This window comes from Gekko japonicus, unplaced genomic scaffold (assembly GCF_001447785.1).
Source record: "Gekko japonicus isolate JY-2015 unplaced genomic scaffold, Gekko_japonicus_V1.1 scaffold19, whole genome shotgun sequence".
In the NCBI taxonomy this organism is placed as follows: domain Eukaryota; kingdom Metazoa; phylum Chordata; class Lepidosauria; order Squamata; family Gekkonidae; genus Gekko; species Gekko japonicus.
In genome coordinates this window covers 1,172,116-1,188,446 of record NW_015164664.1, presented here as the reverse complement: position 1 = coordinate 1,188,446, position 16,331 = coordinate 1,172,116, and the positions used below count along the sequence as shown (strand labels likewise).

The window sequence follows — 16,331 nt, the reverse complement described above, 5'->3', positions numbered from 1 at the left end:
GGGGAAAGAATGGATCCCAAGTGCTTCTGCCTGTCAGAGGGGCTGGTGCACACTTCCGGTGATGTCAAGTTATGCTAATGAGCTCCTGCAGCTCTTTTTCTACGAAATGACCCCGGACACCTTCATTTTCTCCTTGCAACCAATCCCCCCGCAGGCCAAAGCAGCCCCTTCCCCACCCTGTGGGTGCTTCCCCCCTCTCTCTGCGCCGTGAGCAATGATCATAGAGCAGGCTGGCCTTTGCCAGGTTTGGGGTTTCAGAGTATTTATAACCTTGGTGGTTGCTTGGCAATGGCTCCGCTCACGTTGAGCTTCACGTGGGTAGCAGATGCTTTGTGGAAAGCCTGACGGCATCCATGGCGGCGGAGGGAGGAAGTGGCTAACCTCGCAGGCTCTGCTGAACAGGCAGACTTCTGAGCACAGCAGGGAAAGGCCCTTTCCAGGCCAGTCTTTGAGAGCTGTAACCGTCCCTCTTCAGATCTTGGGCATGAGCACCAAGCCTCATCTGCCACCTCCTCTCCACTGCCGAGCGCTCTTCCAGCCCACAGGGTGTAGCAGTCAGAGTGTTGGACTTGGACTTGGGAGACCCTGGTTCAAATCCCCACTGAACCTCAGTGCTGACTAGATGGCCTTGGGAAAGTACCTCTCTCTCTCTCATCCTAACCTACCTCACAGGGTTGTTGTGAAGATACAGTGGAGGTAGCGAGAACAATGTTGTAAGCCACTTTGGTTCCCATTGGGAAGAAAAGCAGGGCATCCATTTCTATACAGATAACATCTAAATAATTACTGCATGGCTGGCTCTTTATCCATGGAGCTTCCTCCCTGCTGGGTGTGCCAAGCATGTTGCTCCCCCTCCACGTTGCACCAGCAGGCTCCTGGGGCTTCTTTGCACCCTGCTCAGCCTGCTGGCTCACTTGGACCGGCACTGCCACACCCCTACCTGGACCTTTCTCTCTCCACCCTGAGGCCATGGACACAACTCCCAGGTGGGGCCCATAGATGTCATGGAATTATAACTGATCTCCAGAATACAGAGATCAGGTCCTCTGGAGAAAATGCCAGTTTGGGAGGGTGGACTCGATGGCATCACATCCCTGTTGGCAGTCCAGTGTCCATCCCATTCAAAGCACAGACCGCCTCACTTCCTTTTGGCACACAGCCCTGAATTCAAGTCTAAGCACTATCTAAACAAATGTTCCCTCCGAACGGTGTAGTCTTGCGAGCAAAAGTTCCACTTTGTGAGCTACTGGCATTAAAGTTGTGAGTGAACAATTTGGGTACTGCATAAATTAGTTTGCTCTGGAGCCATCCTTCCTGAGCTAAGACAGAAATGTGTGAGCCAGAGGCTAAAAAACCATGAGCTAGCTCACACGAACTCAGCTTAGAGGGGACACTGACTAAACTGAGCATTTTATTTAGCAGGATGCAAAGAATTTGGGCGTATCGAAGAGCGGCCCTAGGGCCAGTGGATTCTTTAGAGACCTTGGATTCTTTTTCACAGCCCATCTCAAACTGCTTTTCAAATTCCCCTTTCAGAAGAAACCTCCCATGTGGCAAACTGTCCCTCCCTCTCATATCCAAAGCATTTTGTTAGAACGAAATAAATCTTAAGAGATCTTTGTATCTGTGACTGCTTGTTGTCCTTAAATGCAAAAACTGGACCCCTGGTAACGGAAAGGAGAAGTCTGCTTCTGGTTTATGCACCAAGTGGCTGTTTGGAAGGGTGCCATTCAGTTCTGGGCACTACCAGCTGAAGAACCAGGGTCACATGATCAGTTTGGGACATGGGGGAGAAGGGACAATATGTCAGCACTGGCTGCAGGATTCATTGGAGACACAACCCGAGTGGAGACTCTCCCTCTTCCCTTCAGCCCTTCTGCACTAGGTTCCTTCTTGGCCTGAAATTAAAGCCAAGGAAGGGAGGGGGTGGGTGGAGCCCCCGCTTTGAAACTGGCCTTCCAGGAAGCCTCTTTGGCAGCATTTAAGCTAGTTTATTTATTTGTAAGTAAAGGCCTTCCCTGTGCCCTCTCCATTCTTTGTTTTTCGTCAGGTCTATTTTTATGGATGCTCTTCATTTGCTATTTAACCCTATGCCATTGTGAACTTTTGCGGCAAAGCGGAGAGCATGCTTTATAAACAAAATAATCTAGCTTCTTAACTTAAAAGCTGTTTCTGCTAGTCCGTCACAGAAGGCTGTAAAGTGCTCTGATGCAATCACTGGCTGCAGGCGGGGCTGGGAGAGAGCCTCAGCACTCCCCACAGAGCAGAGAAGGACACCCATGGAAAAGTCTTTGTGGCCTATCTGTGATCACCAGGGTGATGCAGCTTCTACCTGGCTGTGCAGGTTCCCCATGGCAACTCATTGCAAAGTGTTGCAGAGGCCCAATTTGGTTCTGACACATGGTGGGGGAAGGAAGGAATCCAGAGCCTCCATCCATCCCATCCATGCCTGTGCAGGTTCCCCATGGCAACTCATTGCGAAGTGCTGCAGAGGCCCAATTTGGATTTGACACATGGTGCAGGGAAGGAAGGAATCCAGAGCCTCCAGCCATTCCATTCATGTCGTTTTCCCAACACAAAATGGCCCTGCACACCAGTAAGAGCCCCCGGAGCCAGGAATATGGCCCAGGGTAGAAGGCAGGAGCCTCTTTTCTCCTCACAGTGCAGTACTGACTCAAATCATGCTGCTGTGGTGCTTCTAAATTGAGTTGCCACAGAGGATGCCCAGCTGGCCTCCTGCTGCAAATCCATGATGGGACCAGACGCTAAACATAAAGTGCAGTTTGACCCACTCTCAAAAGCCAAAGTTTGGCCCTAAGCAGCCTTCCTGGTAGAAGCCAGGCACTAGTCTGCAAAAGCTCCATTTATTTAAATAACTTCAGATGCAAATGTAAGACTGGAGAGAAATAATGTTGCTAATTTACAATATTTACAGTAGAACACAGCTACAGAGAAAAAAGCCTCTGACCCCACCCAGCAATAAACAAACATGGGAGCATCAAGAGGTGGATGCTGCTTCTGTCATCTTTCTCCACTCTTTTCAACAGAGGGACCCAATACATACATGCATGATTCCTCCAGGTGCACAAAACCTGCACCCTCTGTTGAGAAGAATGAAGAAGCCCCCGCAGAGAAGAGCTTCGTGTGTGCTTTGGAACCCACCCGACTTTAATTGGTTTTGGAAGCAACTCCTAGGGGTTGAGTTGGGGTGGAGGTTTGAGCATATGAACTTGAGGAACAACAGGGCTACCAATTTCCATGCTTGGTGAGACAATTTAAGAACAGTCTGGTTTCAGGGTGCCACGGAGCCCCTTTCTGAAGAAAGCTGGCACTTGTGTCTTTCCCTTCCCGCCTTCTTGGGCTTCACAACCCCTCCCCCAAGTACCCTGGAAAAGGACGGCTGTTCATTGTCATGTGCCAGTTCATGTTTTAAAATTATGCACACTTAAAAATAGCAACAACAACAAAAAAAGAAACGCTGATCGAGTGGTAAGAGTTCCTTCGTCTTCCTGCTTTGTCTGCTGGGTTTGAAGACTGGGGTTTTTGCTTATGATCAAGCAGTCAAAACGCCACGCCAGCCTGGTCACAAAATTGACTTCCAGTTCCTTTTCTGTAGAAGAGAAGTTGCAGATAGCGCTGGTTGTGGGAAGAGCCACCAAAAGCCTGACAAGGGGAACTTCAGTGGTTCCTCAGGGCTGGAAGTTTGGTACCGGAAGAGTTCCCTTTGTTCTGCCCACACTGGATAAAGGTGCAACAGGTAAATACATCAGCCAGGAAGAGGGGACATGGCCATTCACATCTCTGCAGAACAACAACAACAAAGTTATATACACACGACAGAACAAGTGTGACACCTCTATCTCCTTTAATTGACATGCCTGCCTTGCGGGACTTTGGTGCCTACAGCAGCCTTCTGAGTCATAGCAAACTTCTAGTCTTTATCTCATGGGGAAAGCTTGCATATTATGGCATCTCTGTGCCTTGCAGCAGGTTCGTGAGATGCCAGGATTCATAGTTGCCCACTCATGTGCCAGAATTCACAGCAGAAGGCAAAAGCAGGGCAAACAGTAGACCATGAGGGACAAGAGAGTTCCTTTCAGTGCAGATGGTGTTTCATTACTGAAATGCAAAGTTTGACACAATCAAACCAGGCTCACCAGGTTTTATGCAAAGCACCTCAAAATCTGCCAGATGATTTTTTAAAAAGCATTCTTTCAAGACAGCATTAAACTGATAAAATAGCCCTGCAGTCACAATAATTCTGCACCACTCGGTTCTGCGCCGAGTAACTCTGAACAAACAACAACAAGCAGGAGCAAGCCCAGCTCAATAAGATGGGGGATTTTCGGCACAGCAGAGTGGCAGGACTTGCTATGGTAACTTCTTCGTATGTACCTTCCAGTGCTCTGTCTAGGTCGGCGATGAAGTCTTCCAGCTCTCGGGTGTCTCCGAGTTTGGCTAGGACACAAAGGAAGACAGAGTGGTCAGCTTTTCACATTCCCTCCCCTCTACCAATCTGAAATGAAGACAATGAGCTTGCAAAATTTCAAATCTGAAATGGAATGTTTAGGATGGATGGGGGGAAATCCCTCTGCATACTTAATCTTAGCAATACTTCATGTTTGAAGCAAAAAAGGGATTTTAAAAAACCCTTGTTTGTCTTTGGTCTGACTAATTTGGCCATCATGAAAGCCCTGTCGTAACTGAGGATTGCCCAAGGCGCAGAAATATAGCCCGACCAACCAAAAGACAGGCCAGGATTCCCCCCTTCCCAAACTCTGGTACAGAGCCGCTCCAGAAACCTTTTTGAAAACTGCACTCTTAAATCTGGCTTTTAGCCCTGCCCTTCTCAGCACAACCTGGCCCCCCTTGGCCTTACCAGTGGAACAGGACGTGGCAGTGTGAGTGTTGAGATCTTCCTCACTGGTGTTCAAACTGCTACCAGGAGATGTGCTGTTGCCTGTAGGAAGAGAATGACGGATGAAGTTTCAAGAGCACCTGGTTTTCGTGCTGTGTGTGGGCTGTCAACCCTAAAGGGCAGTTGGTGAACTGTGGTCCCCTCACCCGCCTGCTGCCACCATGCAGGCAAATGCAACCACTATGGCTTGTGGTTACCATAAATGAACACCAACAACACACAAGGAACTGTACCCAAACCAGGAATTATACCCTGTCTGCTCACCAAGCTTGCCGTTGGGGTTAGGCAGAAGGCAGAGAAGAAGCTGATAGAGGGAAGGGGTGAGGTGGGGAGGAAGAGCCCAGTTAGGAAGGGGCAGAAGTTCCCAGCAGATAACAAGGTGGCAGCAACTGAATTGATACCAGCAGTGACACGCCTTCGGCAGTCTCTGCTCTTCAGCCTCAGCGATATCAAGGATTGGCGCAAGCCAGTGGAAACAGCCCTGACCATAATTGCAGATTTGTTTAGAGACCTTCAAGCTATCCAAGGACACCCCCACAAAGCCAGAGGGTGGGGAGCAGAAGGAAAGAAACAGCCCGCCTTGTCCCAGCCGCCCACCCACTGAACTGGCTCTGGTCACACTCACTCTCTGAGTCATCGATGCCGCTGTCGTACAGGCTGGGCAGGGTTCTCCTCTTCAGCTCCTCCAGATGCTGCTCATACTGAGACGCCTCCCCCTTGTCAAAGTCCTGAAGCACCTGGTCAAACTCCAGCAGGAAGTCGTCCAGGTAGCTGGTGGGCAGCACTGCAGATGGGCAAACAGACGGGCTGAACACAGGGGCACTGCTCAGCAGGGCTTTTAATGCTGTTGTCTGAGGTGGGAGTTATTTCAGGTTTTATTGTATTCTGCAAGTTTTTTGTTTGTTTGTGACTTGTAAGCCACCTTGTACCAAGAGCAAAGGTAGGCTATAAATATTGTAATAAATTAAAAAATGGACAGAGCATGCCAGCATAACTGGGCAACAAGCCTCAACTCCACCCACCTTTGTAACAATGACATGAAATCTTATAGAGCAGGGGCACTGTGGGAGGGTCCTCTTCCTGACACTGGGGCTGCAAATGCTCCAGAAGCGAGTGACCCATGGCAGCAACTGAGTGCATGTTTCCAACATAAAATGGAGTCCTGTGGTGCTCAGCTTTGGGTGTGATCACCCGAGCAGTTTGGCCCGACATAGCCACCCCTTCCCTCTGGATCAAATGGGCACAATCAAATGCACACATCTGGCTCCCATGCCCCACTCGCCCCTACCTCTAAAACGACTCCCAGGTGGATTAAGTAGCCACTGGCAAATTCCAGTGGCTACCTTGGTAAGGTGCTTCCATGGTGGGTTTCTGGGTTTTTGATCGCCCAGGTGAGCCATGGAAACGCATGAGCGGTGTGATCGTTCCACTCCATTTATGGCACATCCTTTCCCCCCTCAACCCCACTCTGACGTGCACTTCAGCGCCCTCATAGAATGTGGACAGGAGATTGGATTTATAGCCTGCCCTTCACTACCTGAAGGAATCTCAGAGCAGTTTACAATCCCTTTCCCTTCCCCTTCCCTCCCCACAACAGACACCCTGAGGTAAATGGGGCTGAGAGAGCTCTCTCAAGAACTGCCTTTGAGAGAACAGCTCTGAAAGAAAATATGACTGACCCAAGGTCACACCAGCAGCTGCATGTGGAGGAGTAGGGAATCAAACCCAGTTCTCCCAGATTAGAGTGCATGCTCTTAACCACTACACCAAACCAACCCAGCTGAAGGTCCATGGTTGCAGTGTGTTAGCAACCACAGGCCCATGGCACTATGAGGCTGGCTTAGGGGGCACTGTGTGATCAATGCAAAGTCCCAAACTCAAGCGGCTTATTTAGAGCTGAAAGACTGCTGTGGCAAACTGCTCATGTGACCACAGCTATAGTCTTCTAAGCATGATGCGCGCTTGATGCACCCCAAGAATGCAGGATACAAAGTGGGCTCCAACCTACTTCTGTCCCTTGTGTTAGTTTCTAGGAGGAGTCACAAAACTCCTTTGGGGGTTTCTTTTACTGTAACACATTCCCAGGTCCACCTCACTGGAATCTCCTGCCCCGCTCGTATGCTTTCCCAAGAGTTGGCCACTCCTGAAAACATAACCCTGAGCGAAGCTGTCCATTGGCCCCATGAGTTCTGTTTGGAGTTCCCATGCTGTGCAGTGACTTCTAAGCAAAGTCAAGGCAAGACTGACTTCCTCTGTGTAAGAATATTCAGCACACATACATTATACCACAGTCTCCTCTAAATGTGCCAGGTCAACTGAGAGCAAAATCCAGGGGAAATGAAGTGTCTTCTGAAGGGTATCTGCTCTAGGGATCTGTACAATACAGAGTCAGGTTCAAAGTTTTGGTATTGACCTATAAGGCCTTGAGCGGTCAGGGACCGTTGTACCTATGGGACTGTCTCCTCCATTATGTCCCCAGGAGAATGTTGCACTCTTCACATAGCAAACTGCTGGTGGTCCCCAGCCCCAAAGATGTCCAGCCGTCCTCAACCAGAACCAGGGCCTTTTTGGTCCTGGCCCCAACCCAGTAGAACTCTCTGCGAAACACCATCTGATGCAGTTCTGCAGGCCCTGCAGGGCGGAGAGGTTCTGCCAGGCTTTTGGTTGAGGACAGCGACGGTTCCATCTTGGCTGGCACCCTCCTCCGGTATTTACAACTACCTTGCCCTCTTCCCCCCTGCCCGTGAAGTAGCCAGCAGTTGGAATTAGAACTATTTATTCACCATCTGATTGTGGGAATGTTTTATTAATGTTTTAATTAGTTTTATCTTGTTTCTGTTTTATGAATACCATACATTACCCAGAGCCCTGCCGTGGCAGGGATCGGGCGATTCAGAAATACAGTAAATAACAACAATAACAACAACTCTAAGAATGCTGTCCCACTGCAATGCAAGCCAGGTGACCAGCTCATGTTAGATGCCAGAAGCCAGTAAAGCCTGACCCAGGACAAGCCAGTTGCCTGACCAAGCCCCTAGAACAGGATGCCCCAACCTGGCTGAACCTGCGACCACCTTGGAATACTGCAGAGTGGCAGAGGCCGCCACAACAAAATGGCTGCTATGAGGGCTGGGCCCCAGCACAAAGCGTGCTAGGTCTCGAGCCAAGCTCCTGCACCAAAGGGGTGCTCCCTGCAGACCTCCCTCCTGCAGACCTCCCACACTGGTGGTGCTTCTGGAAAGTCACAAGTAGACACCAGAGAGTAGCCACAGGAACCACGTTGTCTTGGGGGCCACTGTCAGTGCAAGTCAGTGGCAAGACAGGGGAAGAGGCTCCCGCCTCCTAAAGTTGATGGAGATCCACTACAAAGCCCACTTTCCCGGTCCTCTAGTCGAACCAGCCACAGACCACAGGCCAGACGGGCAGGGGCTCTTTCTGCAAGTCCAGCAGAACGCCCAGGACGCGCCCGCCACTCCCTCCTCTCCTCGGCAGGATCCAAGCTCTCGCTTTGGCCGCCCTAAGGCGCTCCCACACCGGGAGGGCCGGCAGGCCGTGGACCCCTGGCCCCAACTGCCAGGTAGAGGAAGGGGCTCCTTGCGGTCGGACGGAGCCCCGCATCGAGGGAGCCCCCCCCTCCACTGCTTTCGCTTCCCTCCTCTGGCTTTGTCGTCTGCGCCGCGCGGAGAGGAGGCGCCGCCGCCCGCCGGACGAGAGGGGCTTTCCGTGCTCACTTCCCGGATTGGGGGGGGGGGCGTTACACGTGTGTGTTCGTGCGCGTCTGGACGCCGGCACCGCACGCAGGCCTTCGGGACGCAGCCTGGCCCTCCCGGATCCCCCTGAACAGCTGGGACAGATTCGGCCGGGTCCTTCCCAAAGGCAGAATGAAGGCTGCTGCCTCTCGCCCTCCGTCGGCACACAGCCACGCGGGCACAGCAGGAGACCTGCCGGTCAAGCACACCGTCCCCACAAGCCTGGAAGCCAGAGGGATTCTCGCCTGTTCGCCCGCGATGGTACAGGGAGCCCCGTCGGAAGTAGTCAACCTCGCTCCTCTCGCCCCCAGAGGGAGCCTGCAGAGCCAGGGCCAGGCAGGCGCGCCCAAGTGTTCGTTCACGGTCTCTTTCGAGGGGTGGGCGCGGGAGGGAATGATGCTTCCCCCCCACACACACACACTGAACGTTAGGGGGCTGGGTGGAGGGTGGGTGGTCACTCGGAGGCGCTGCTTCTGTGGCCAGGGAGCTGCTCTTCCCTTCCGTGGGGCCGATTTCCCAGCGTGATGGGCCGCAGGCGAGCCGGCAGCGCTCCGGAGCCATTCCCGGGCGCCAGAAATAGAAGGCGGAGGCGCGGGATGACCAGTGGGGATTGGAAAGGGGCTACCTGCAGCCGCCTGGGGGACTGTGGCGTCCAGCGCCCGGCGCCCCCCCCTTCCCCTTGTGACACTGGTTTACCTACAGTCCAAGTCCTGTCCCTCGCCCGCCCCCACCTCCCACGAACCAAGCGTCTAGATCATGGCCCCCGAGGAGCAGCCCCCGGCCATAGCCAGTTGCGACAAAACCAGACCGGAATGTTGTGGCTTCTGAGTCTCCCGGGTTTATGCCAGGAATGGATAAAGGCTTGTGGGCCCTTTCAGGTGGCCGCACGGGTCCTGGCCTCTAGGGAAGAGCTAGGCAAGACCCACCCAGCAGGTTTTCACTGCACCTGACACGCACAGCCCCGGGTCTCAGCGCATGGCCGCGCATCACCACTTATGCTTACCCACCCAGCGGAGATGATCAGCATTCCCGCCAAAAGACACATCCCGCAACCGATGCTCCCTCTAAGCCGTGGAGTCTTGTGAGCAAAAATTCTACTTTGTGAGCGCCTGGCATTAAAGTTGTGAGCGAACGATTTGGCTGCCGCATAAACTAGTTTGCTCTGGAGCCCTCCTTCCTGAGCGAAGACAAAAAGGTGTGAGCTGGAGGCTAAAAAAACTGTGAGCTAGCTCACACTAACTCAGCTTAGAGGGAACACTGCGCAACCCGAACCGGTGACTGGCTGTGCGCGGGAGGTGCCACTGACCTGCGCTGCTGGCTGCTTCTCCGTCCATCCTGCCGGGCGAGGGGTCAAACAGACAAGCCGCGCGGGACCTCAGAAGCCAGCGAGGGCTCTTCTGGAGCAGCGGCCCGCGCGGCAAGTTTTGTGCTTGAGGCCGCGCCCCTTTCTGCAGCCGGCTCCGCCAATCGCCGGTCGCGGTGGGTGGGGCTTGTCTGGGAACTGTCACAGCACCGCGCCGGGACAGAATTTGCGCTCCGAGGAAGGAAGAGAGGAAAGGACCGAAGCCCCGGGAGGGCTGCTTCGCGGCAGGGGGTGGGGGCATCTGTGGCATTATTTGGGCCTATGCATTAATTTGCCGGATAAAGACGCATTTCATGACAGATCCATATCTCCGCAAGCGGATGCGTGATTGCCAGGGCCAGTGCTTAACCCGGCACCTTAACAGCCAAGAGAAAGGGTTCCTGAGCACGCGCAGAGGGCACTTCTTTCCCAAACCTCCGGGTGAGCAGCAGGGAGGCGCTGGAGGGAAGAACATTTTCAGCCTTCTCACCGGAAATCAAGCACCTCTGGGTGATGAAATGCATATCTGTATCTGGCTTTGGCAAATGGATATGATTAAAAAGGGGAATTCGCTGCCAGAGGATGTAGTGATGGCCACAACAGACGCCTTTAAAAGGCGGGTTAGACAGATTCGTAGAGGAGCGGCTACTAGCCATGGCGGCTGAGGGAACCTCCACATTCAGAGGCAGTATGCCTCTCACTGCCAGCGGCTGGAGGAAACATCAAGGGAAGGCTCTATGCCCAGTTGTTGGCCCTCCAGACTAACCGCTTGGGCGCTGCGCCAGAGGACGTTGGACTAGACTAGATGGACTACTGGTCTGATCCGGCAGGGCTCCTTTTACATTCTTAGTGTGTGTGTGTATAGACTATAAACACCCCAGTTCGGCTGAGCTAGGTTCTCCGCTGGGACCAAACCCAACCCGCAACGGCTCAAAGAGCCAGCAACAACTCCTGCTGCTACTCATGAACAAAAACTGGATCTTTTCTAATTCGCACGTACCATTTCAAGTGCTTTTCTGCCGTGCCCCTATTGACAGTGTGAATTTTGCACTGATTTTCTGAGTCCGTTCATTGCCACGTCGACGGCTGCAATCCCACGTGCACTGAAAACACACAGGAATGTTGGAATGGGGTTTTCTGCTTTCCCATCAATTCAAAAACCAGACGGTACAAGTGCATTTAAAAAAGGAATCCTAAACAGAATCCTACTCAGATGTATTCAGTGGGGCCTACTCCCAAGAAAGTGATGTTAAGGATTGCACTTTCTCTTTTTCAGACACCAACGGAGGGAGATGGGCTTTAAAAATGCTTTGAGTGACACAGGTGAATATAGAGACATGCATCTCAATTTATATAAGGCGCATGTTTTTCCCCCCAAAGTACGGTGTAAGAAAGATGTCTCTCTCACAAACAGAACAAAGTTTGAGTCCAGAGGCACCTTTAAGACCAACAAAGTTTTATTCAAGATATAAGCTTTCGTGCCCACACGCACGTCTTCAGGTACAGTGAAACAGAATTTCCTCAACCATTACATATAGGAAAGTGGGGTGGGTGATTATCACATCTTGTATTTGTATGCTAATTTACTGCCATTCACAGATTTTACCAATCGTCTTAATCCAATTTCAGCTATACTCGCCCAGTTACTTATGCATCTTGACTCTAATTGGCCCTTCCTGGCAACTATATGTAATGGTTGAGGAAATTCTGTTTCACTGTATCTGAAGAAGTGTGCTTGCACACGAAAGCTTATACCTTAAATAAAACTTTGTCGGTTTTAAAGGTGCCACTGGTCTCAGTGTAGAAGCTTCAGATCAACACCCCTACCCACATGAACCTCTCGCAAACAGTGCAACAGCACCTCCTGGTGCTGAAGCTGTTGCTTTGATCTGTTTTGGGAAGCATATGCGTATTTTTTAAGTATTTAAAATGTTGCCGTTCCCTTTTTTAAAAAAAGATTGGTAATCGATTAGATTGTATGTAGGTTAAATTTAGATTTGTTGGAGTTCAGCAAAACAAAATAAAATGTGTTAAAGAAATTTCTGTGGAAAAAAAAAATCTTTAACTTCCCATACCGGGAGTCGAACCCGGGCCGCCTGGGTGAAAACCAGGAATCCTAACCGCTAGACCATATGGGAGGCCATAGTAAGTCTGTCTATTTTAGAACTCTTCTCTTTCATTTCTGTTATGCATATCGTTAATTTACATCCAGAATATATGAAACAATGCATCTTTACAGAAAAGATCCTGACTGTGAACGGCATTCATACAATGAAACCAGGGGAAGCAAGCAGAAAAGCGTTCCATTATATGTGCGGAGTGAGGTATGCCTCACTTAAGGAAATTTGTCATGCATTGGATCGTCTGTTCAATGGACTGAGAGAAGAAATCAGACACAAAACAGCGCGTGGTGGCAAATGCTTGACCTGTATTACACGTATGAATGGGATATTTGCTTCCTGTGCAGACGTTGAATCGGAGCCGAGAAGCTGGCTACTTCTCGTTTCACAGGCAAACCTGAGGTAAGTAGCCGTGTTGGTCTGAAGCAATAAAACAGAGTTTGAGTCCACGGGCACCTATCTGACCTACAAAGCTTAATTTTGGGTATATGCTTTCGTACGCATGCACACGAAAGCTTATACCCAGAATTAAACTTTGTTGGTCTGAAAGGTGCCACTGAACTCAAACTTTGTTCTATTACTTCAGACGAATTACACTAGCAGTTTTTTGCTTGCTCTATATCTTCGCTTTTGCATTCAAACGTCTTAGAAAACATTCTACCTAAAGCTTTTCCTGGCATGGCGATGAAGTCTTCGGAAAAGCTTATCCTGCCTAGTTTCTGCTTATCAGGAGGGGGAAAGACAGACAGAACCATACAGAGGGAAGGAAGCACAAAATACCTCCCGCTGACTGTCTCATTCCCACTTCCCTGCTCCTAGGTAAGTCATTTGAAATAGACTCACAACAGAAATGAAATATACCCACAACAGAAATGGGACGTGCGGCTTCTCTAAGGGCGATAGTCCCAGCCGCCGCTCTAGGCGGCTCAATCTCCATGGCTGAGAAGGCGCTAGTCACTTGACAGTAGTGAAGGAAAAGCAAGGAAAGAAGAGGAGGTGGGGCTAGGTCGGAGTTTGATCACGTGATAGTCCCGAGACACTGTTGTGGGGTTGGGTTGTCCTGAGCGTCGAAGCTGGAGTGGGGGATACCTGCGCTGGGTGAGTGGATTACGCGAGGCCGGGGCCTTGAGGCCTGCCAGCGGAGGAGGGAGCGGGAATCGCCCTCCTCTCCGCGCCACCGCTCCCCAACTCTTCCGCCTGGCTGGATCAGAACAGAGGTGAGGGGGACCGGGCGGGACGACTGGGGAAGCCTGCTGGGGGCATCACTGGGGTGCCCCAAGCTCACCTACCTGCCCTCTCTGCTTTTCTGGGTTTTCCCCACAAGGAAGATGGGGGGGGGGAGAGGTTCCGGGGTTCAAGGCTACCTGAAACTGCCCCTGAAATGAAAGCCCGGCCTTGCTATGTGGGTCTCTTGGTACTGATTCTGTACCTGCTCAGAGACGGTTCTAGTACTGGAGACAGGGCTAGGATCAAAAGAGAGTCAGGATTGTGCCCACTGCCGCTCAGTGTGGGGCTCCATGCAGACATGGTGCTAAAAGTGCAATACTACACAGGGGAAGTGCGGGTGGGGGCTGAATTTCACAGGCTGGTGCTGGGGGGGCGGGGCAACAGTGGGAGGGCTTCTAGTGTCCTGGCCCCACTGCTGGACCTCCTGATGGCACCTGGTATTTTTGGCCACTGTGTGACACAGAGTGTTGGACTGGATGGGCCATTGGCCTGATCCAACATTGGCTTCTCTTATGTTCTTAGGTAGGCTGCAAGATTTAGATGAGGGTGATTTGTTTCATGCTTTAAAGAATTCTAGCACTAAAGGAACTTCTGTGTCGGAGTTAATAAGTTGATGTAGAAGGTACCTAGTGATGATTCTGCATATCGGTCAGATGCTTGTTGTTTTATATGTGTGTGGAATGCAGCGTGTATGGCAATATGTGTATACACACTGTGAACATAATTGTTTTATTATAGGATCAGACCAGTGATCCATCTAGTCCAGCATCTTGTTTCCTGCAGTGGCTAATCAGATGCCCCCACAAAGCCTGCAAGCACACTACAGAGGCCAAAGCCTTCCTCTGCACTTGCCCTAAATAAGTTGGTTCTTATTCAGTCACTGATAGACCCATTCTCTGTGAACTTGTTTAATTCCCTTAACTAAGCTAGTTCTGCCCAGTTGATCTTAGAAACTAAGCAGGGTCAGCCCTTGTCAGTACTTGAACAGGAGACTATCAAGGAATACCAGAGGTGATATGCAGAGGCAGGTAATAGCAAACCACCTCTGAAGGTCTCGTGCCTTGAAAACCCTATACGGTCACCATATGTCAGCAGTAACTTAATGGCAAAACACACACACACTCACGTCGCCATCCTGTCTAGAAGCATCTCCCATGTGTCAATAGAAGTAACCCACATGTCAGCAGTAACTTAATGGCAAAACACAGACACACGTCGCCATCCTGTCTAGAAGCATCTCGCATGTGTCAATAGAAGTAACCCTAGCTAGTGAAGGAAAAAGCTTTACTGCTAACTAGGGCATACCTTTCATAGTAAGATTTGGGTGAGAGCCCTGGTTTAGGGTACAGTGTAGAAGACCTGCCTTCCTGTGGGCCCAGGGGTGGTAGCCTTATGTCACATCTTCAGAAAGGGGTATGCTAAAGAATCCACTGTTACACTTAGGTGCTTCTTGTTGCAGAAGTTTTCTTGCTTGGGGTGATAGTGAAGGGCTTGTGTGCTTTGCATTGGAAGGTCTGAAGTAATGTGTTCCCTATTGGTAGAGGAGCTATTTCTCACTTGCTGGAATGTTGGTGGCTGGATGTAGGTTCAAAAGAGAGGGATTTGGAACAACTAGCCAACATCCTGTCCCATGTCTCTTTGTCTGTGTGTGTAGGTGTGGGATGCCGAACACAGCCATGAAGAAGAAGGTAAGAACTGGATCTCAAGCTTGAATTTGACCAAAGCAAAAGGATGCTTGCCTCCAGAAAGCAGAGTTGTGAGCCTTCTAGGGGGTTAATCCATTGCTGTATGTTTGTGTAACCAGGAAATTGAGGCAGTACATAACTGCATGCGGTTTTCCAGGGCGAAATTTTCAGAGTCCTTTCCCAGCTAAGCAAAAACAACAGCTGATGGGGGAGCATTATCAATTAAATTTCATTTATCGTCATCAGAGAAGTGCTAGAAGTAATCTTGTTTGTTATCAGGTGCTGTTGATGGGGAAAAGTGGGTCTGGCAAGACCAGCATGAGATCGATTATTTTTGCAAACTACATTGCACGGGATACCCGGCGCCTCGGAGCTACAAGTAAGAATTTCTCTTTATTGAGCCTTTTGGGCTCTTCTGTGCTAGTCTGACTTTTAAGATTGCCATTTAATAATTCAGTTCTGTTCTGTTGTGTACAAGCAGAGGCAAATGAGTTGTTCCCCAGAGTTACCTAGGTAGGTAACACTTAGGAGTGCTTGCTGAAGCCCAGAGCCAAAGCAGTCTGGGTGGGGGCCATGGCGATGTTTGGGCAACTCCCCCTCCGCAAATGGAGTGCCACTGAAGTCTGCTGCTTGATTTTCTTTTATTTATGCTGAATCCAGCCATTCCCCAGCATAGGCTTTGCCATTGTAGCCGTCCGGATTAGTTAGGGATGCCCTTCCCTATACAGTGGGGCTTACAAGGAAGTATTCTAGGGGACTAGCCTGCTCTTTAATAGCATGAAAACCTTTGCCCCTGCTATAGTTGGTGTACTGGAGTCCTTTCTAAAGGGAAGGGAAGTGAGGATGTGGCTCAATGCTTTGCATGCAGAGAAAGTATTGTGTATGATTTCTGGTATCTTCAGTTAAACAGATCAGGTAGTAGGTGATGTAAAAGACTCCAGACCTTGGACAGCTGTGGCCAAGCAGAGCTGTCTACTCTGACTGGCCACAGCTGTTCAAGGTCTCAGGTCAGCATTACTTTTGTCTGATTTTGTATAAGGCAGCTTTATGCATTCATGGAAGGTTAGCCCGTGCAATTGCAAATGGTACCAGTTCACATTCAGGGCAATGTTGTAGAGCCTCCTGGTTTGTTGATGTCCCTCCATTTGGAGCCTGGAATCTGACTGATAGGTTTGCCAAACCGCGGCGGGGGGATCCATGCGTCGTCGCAGGATCGCTGCCACGGGGGGACAGCGATCCGCGCTGCACCGGCGTCGCCAGGATGTGACGATACGCGTCGCCCTGGCAACG

The 16,331-nt window shown here is 50.7% G+C and overlaps 2 protein-coding genes and 1 non-coding gene across 3 annotated transcripts in view; 1 reads left to right on the top strand and 2 right to left on the bottom strand.

The window, feature by feature from the left end:
• Positions 1 to 2,857: 2,857 nt before the first annotated feature.
• RGCC (regulator of cell cycle) lies at positions 2,858 to 10,051 on the bottom strand. The gene is made up of 5 exons (XM_015408989.1): positions 9,974 to 10,051; positions 5,544 to 5,702; positions 4,880 to 4,960; positions 4,396 to 4,458; positions 2,858 to 3,801 (listed from the first exon to the last, which is right to left on the bottom strand). The coding sequence occupies exons 1-5, from the start codon at positions 9,999 to 10,001 to the stop codon at positions 3,794 to 3,796; spliced, it is 339 nt and encodes a 112-aa protein (XP_015264475.1). The 5' UTR covers positions 10,002 to 10,051; the 3' UTR covers positions 2,858 to 3,793.
• Positions 10,052 to 12,075: 2,024 nt separating this feature from the next.
• TRNAE-UUC lies at positions 12,076 to 12,147 on the bottom strand. The gene has a single exon. It is a non-coding gene; the product is annotated as a tRNA-Glu (tRNA).
• Positions 12,148 to 13,116: 969 nt separating this feature from the next.
• Positions 13,117 to 16,331, top strand: part of LOC107108531 (ras-related GTP-binding protein A) — a 6,902-nt gene continuing 3,687 nt past the window's right edge. The window contains exons 1-3 of the mRNA XM_015408973.1: positions 13,117 to 13,346; positions 15,011 to 15,044; positions 15,321 to 15,420. Coding sequence (XP_015264459.1) covers positions 15,018 to 15,044; positions 15,321 to 15,420 — 127 coding nt within the window. The 5' untranslated portion in view covers positions 13,117 to 13,346; positions 15,011 to 15,017. The remainder of the gene's footprint in view (positions 13,347 to 15,010; positions 15,045 to 15,320; positions 15,421 to 16,331) is intronic.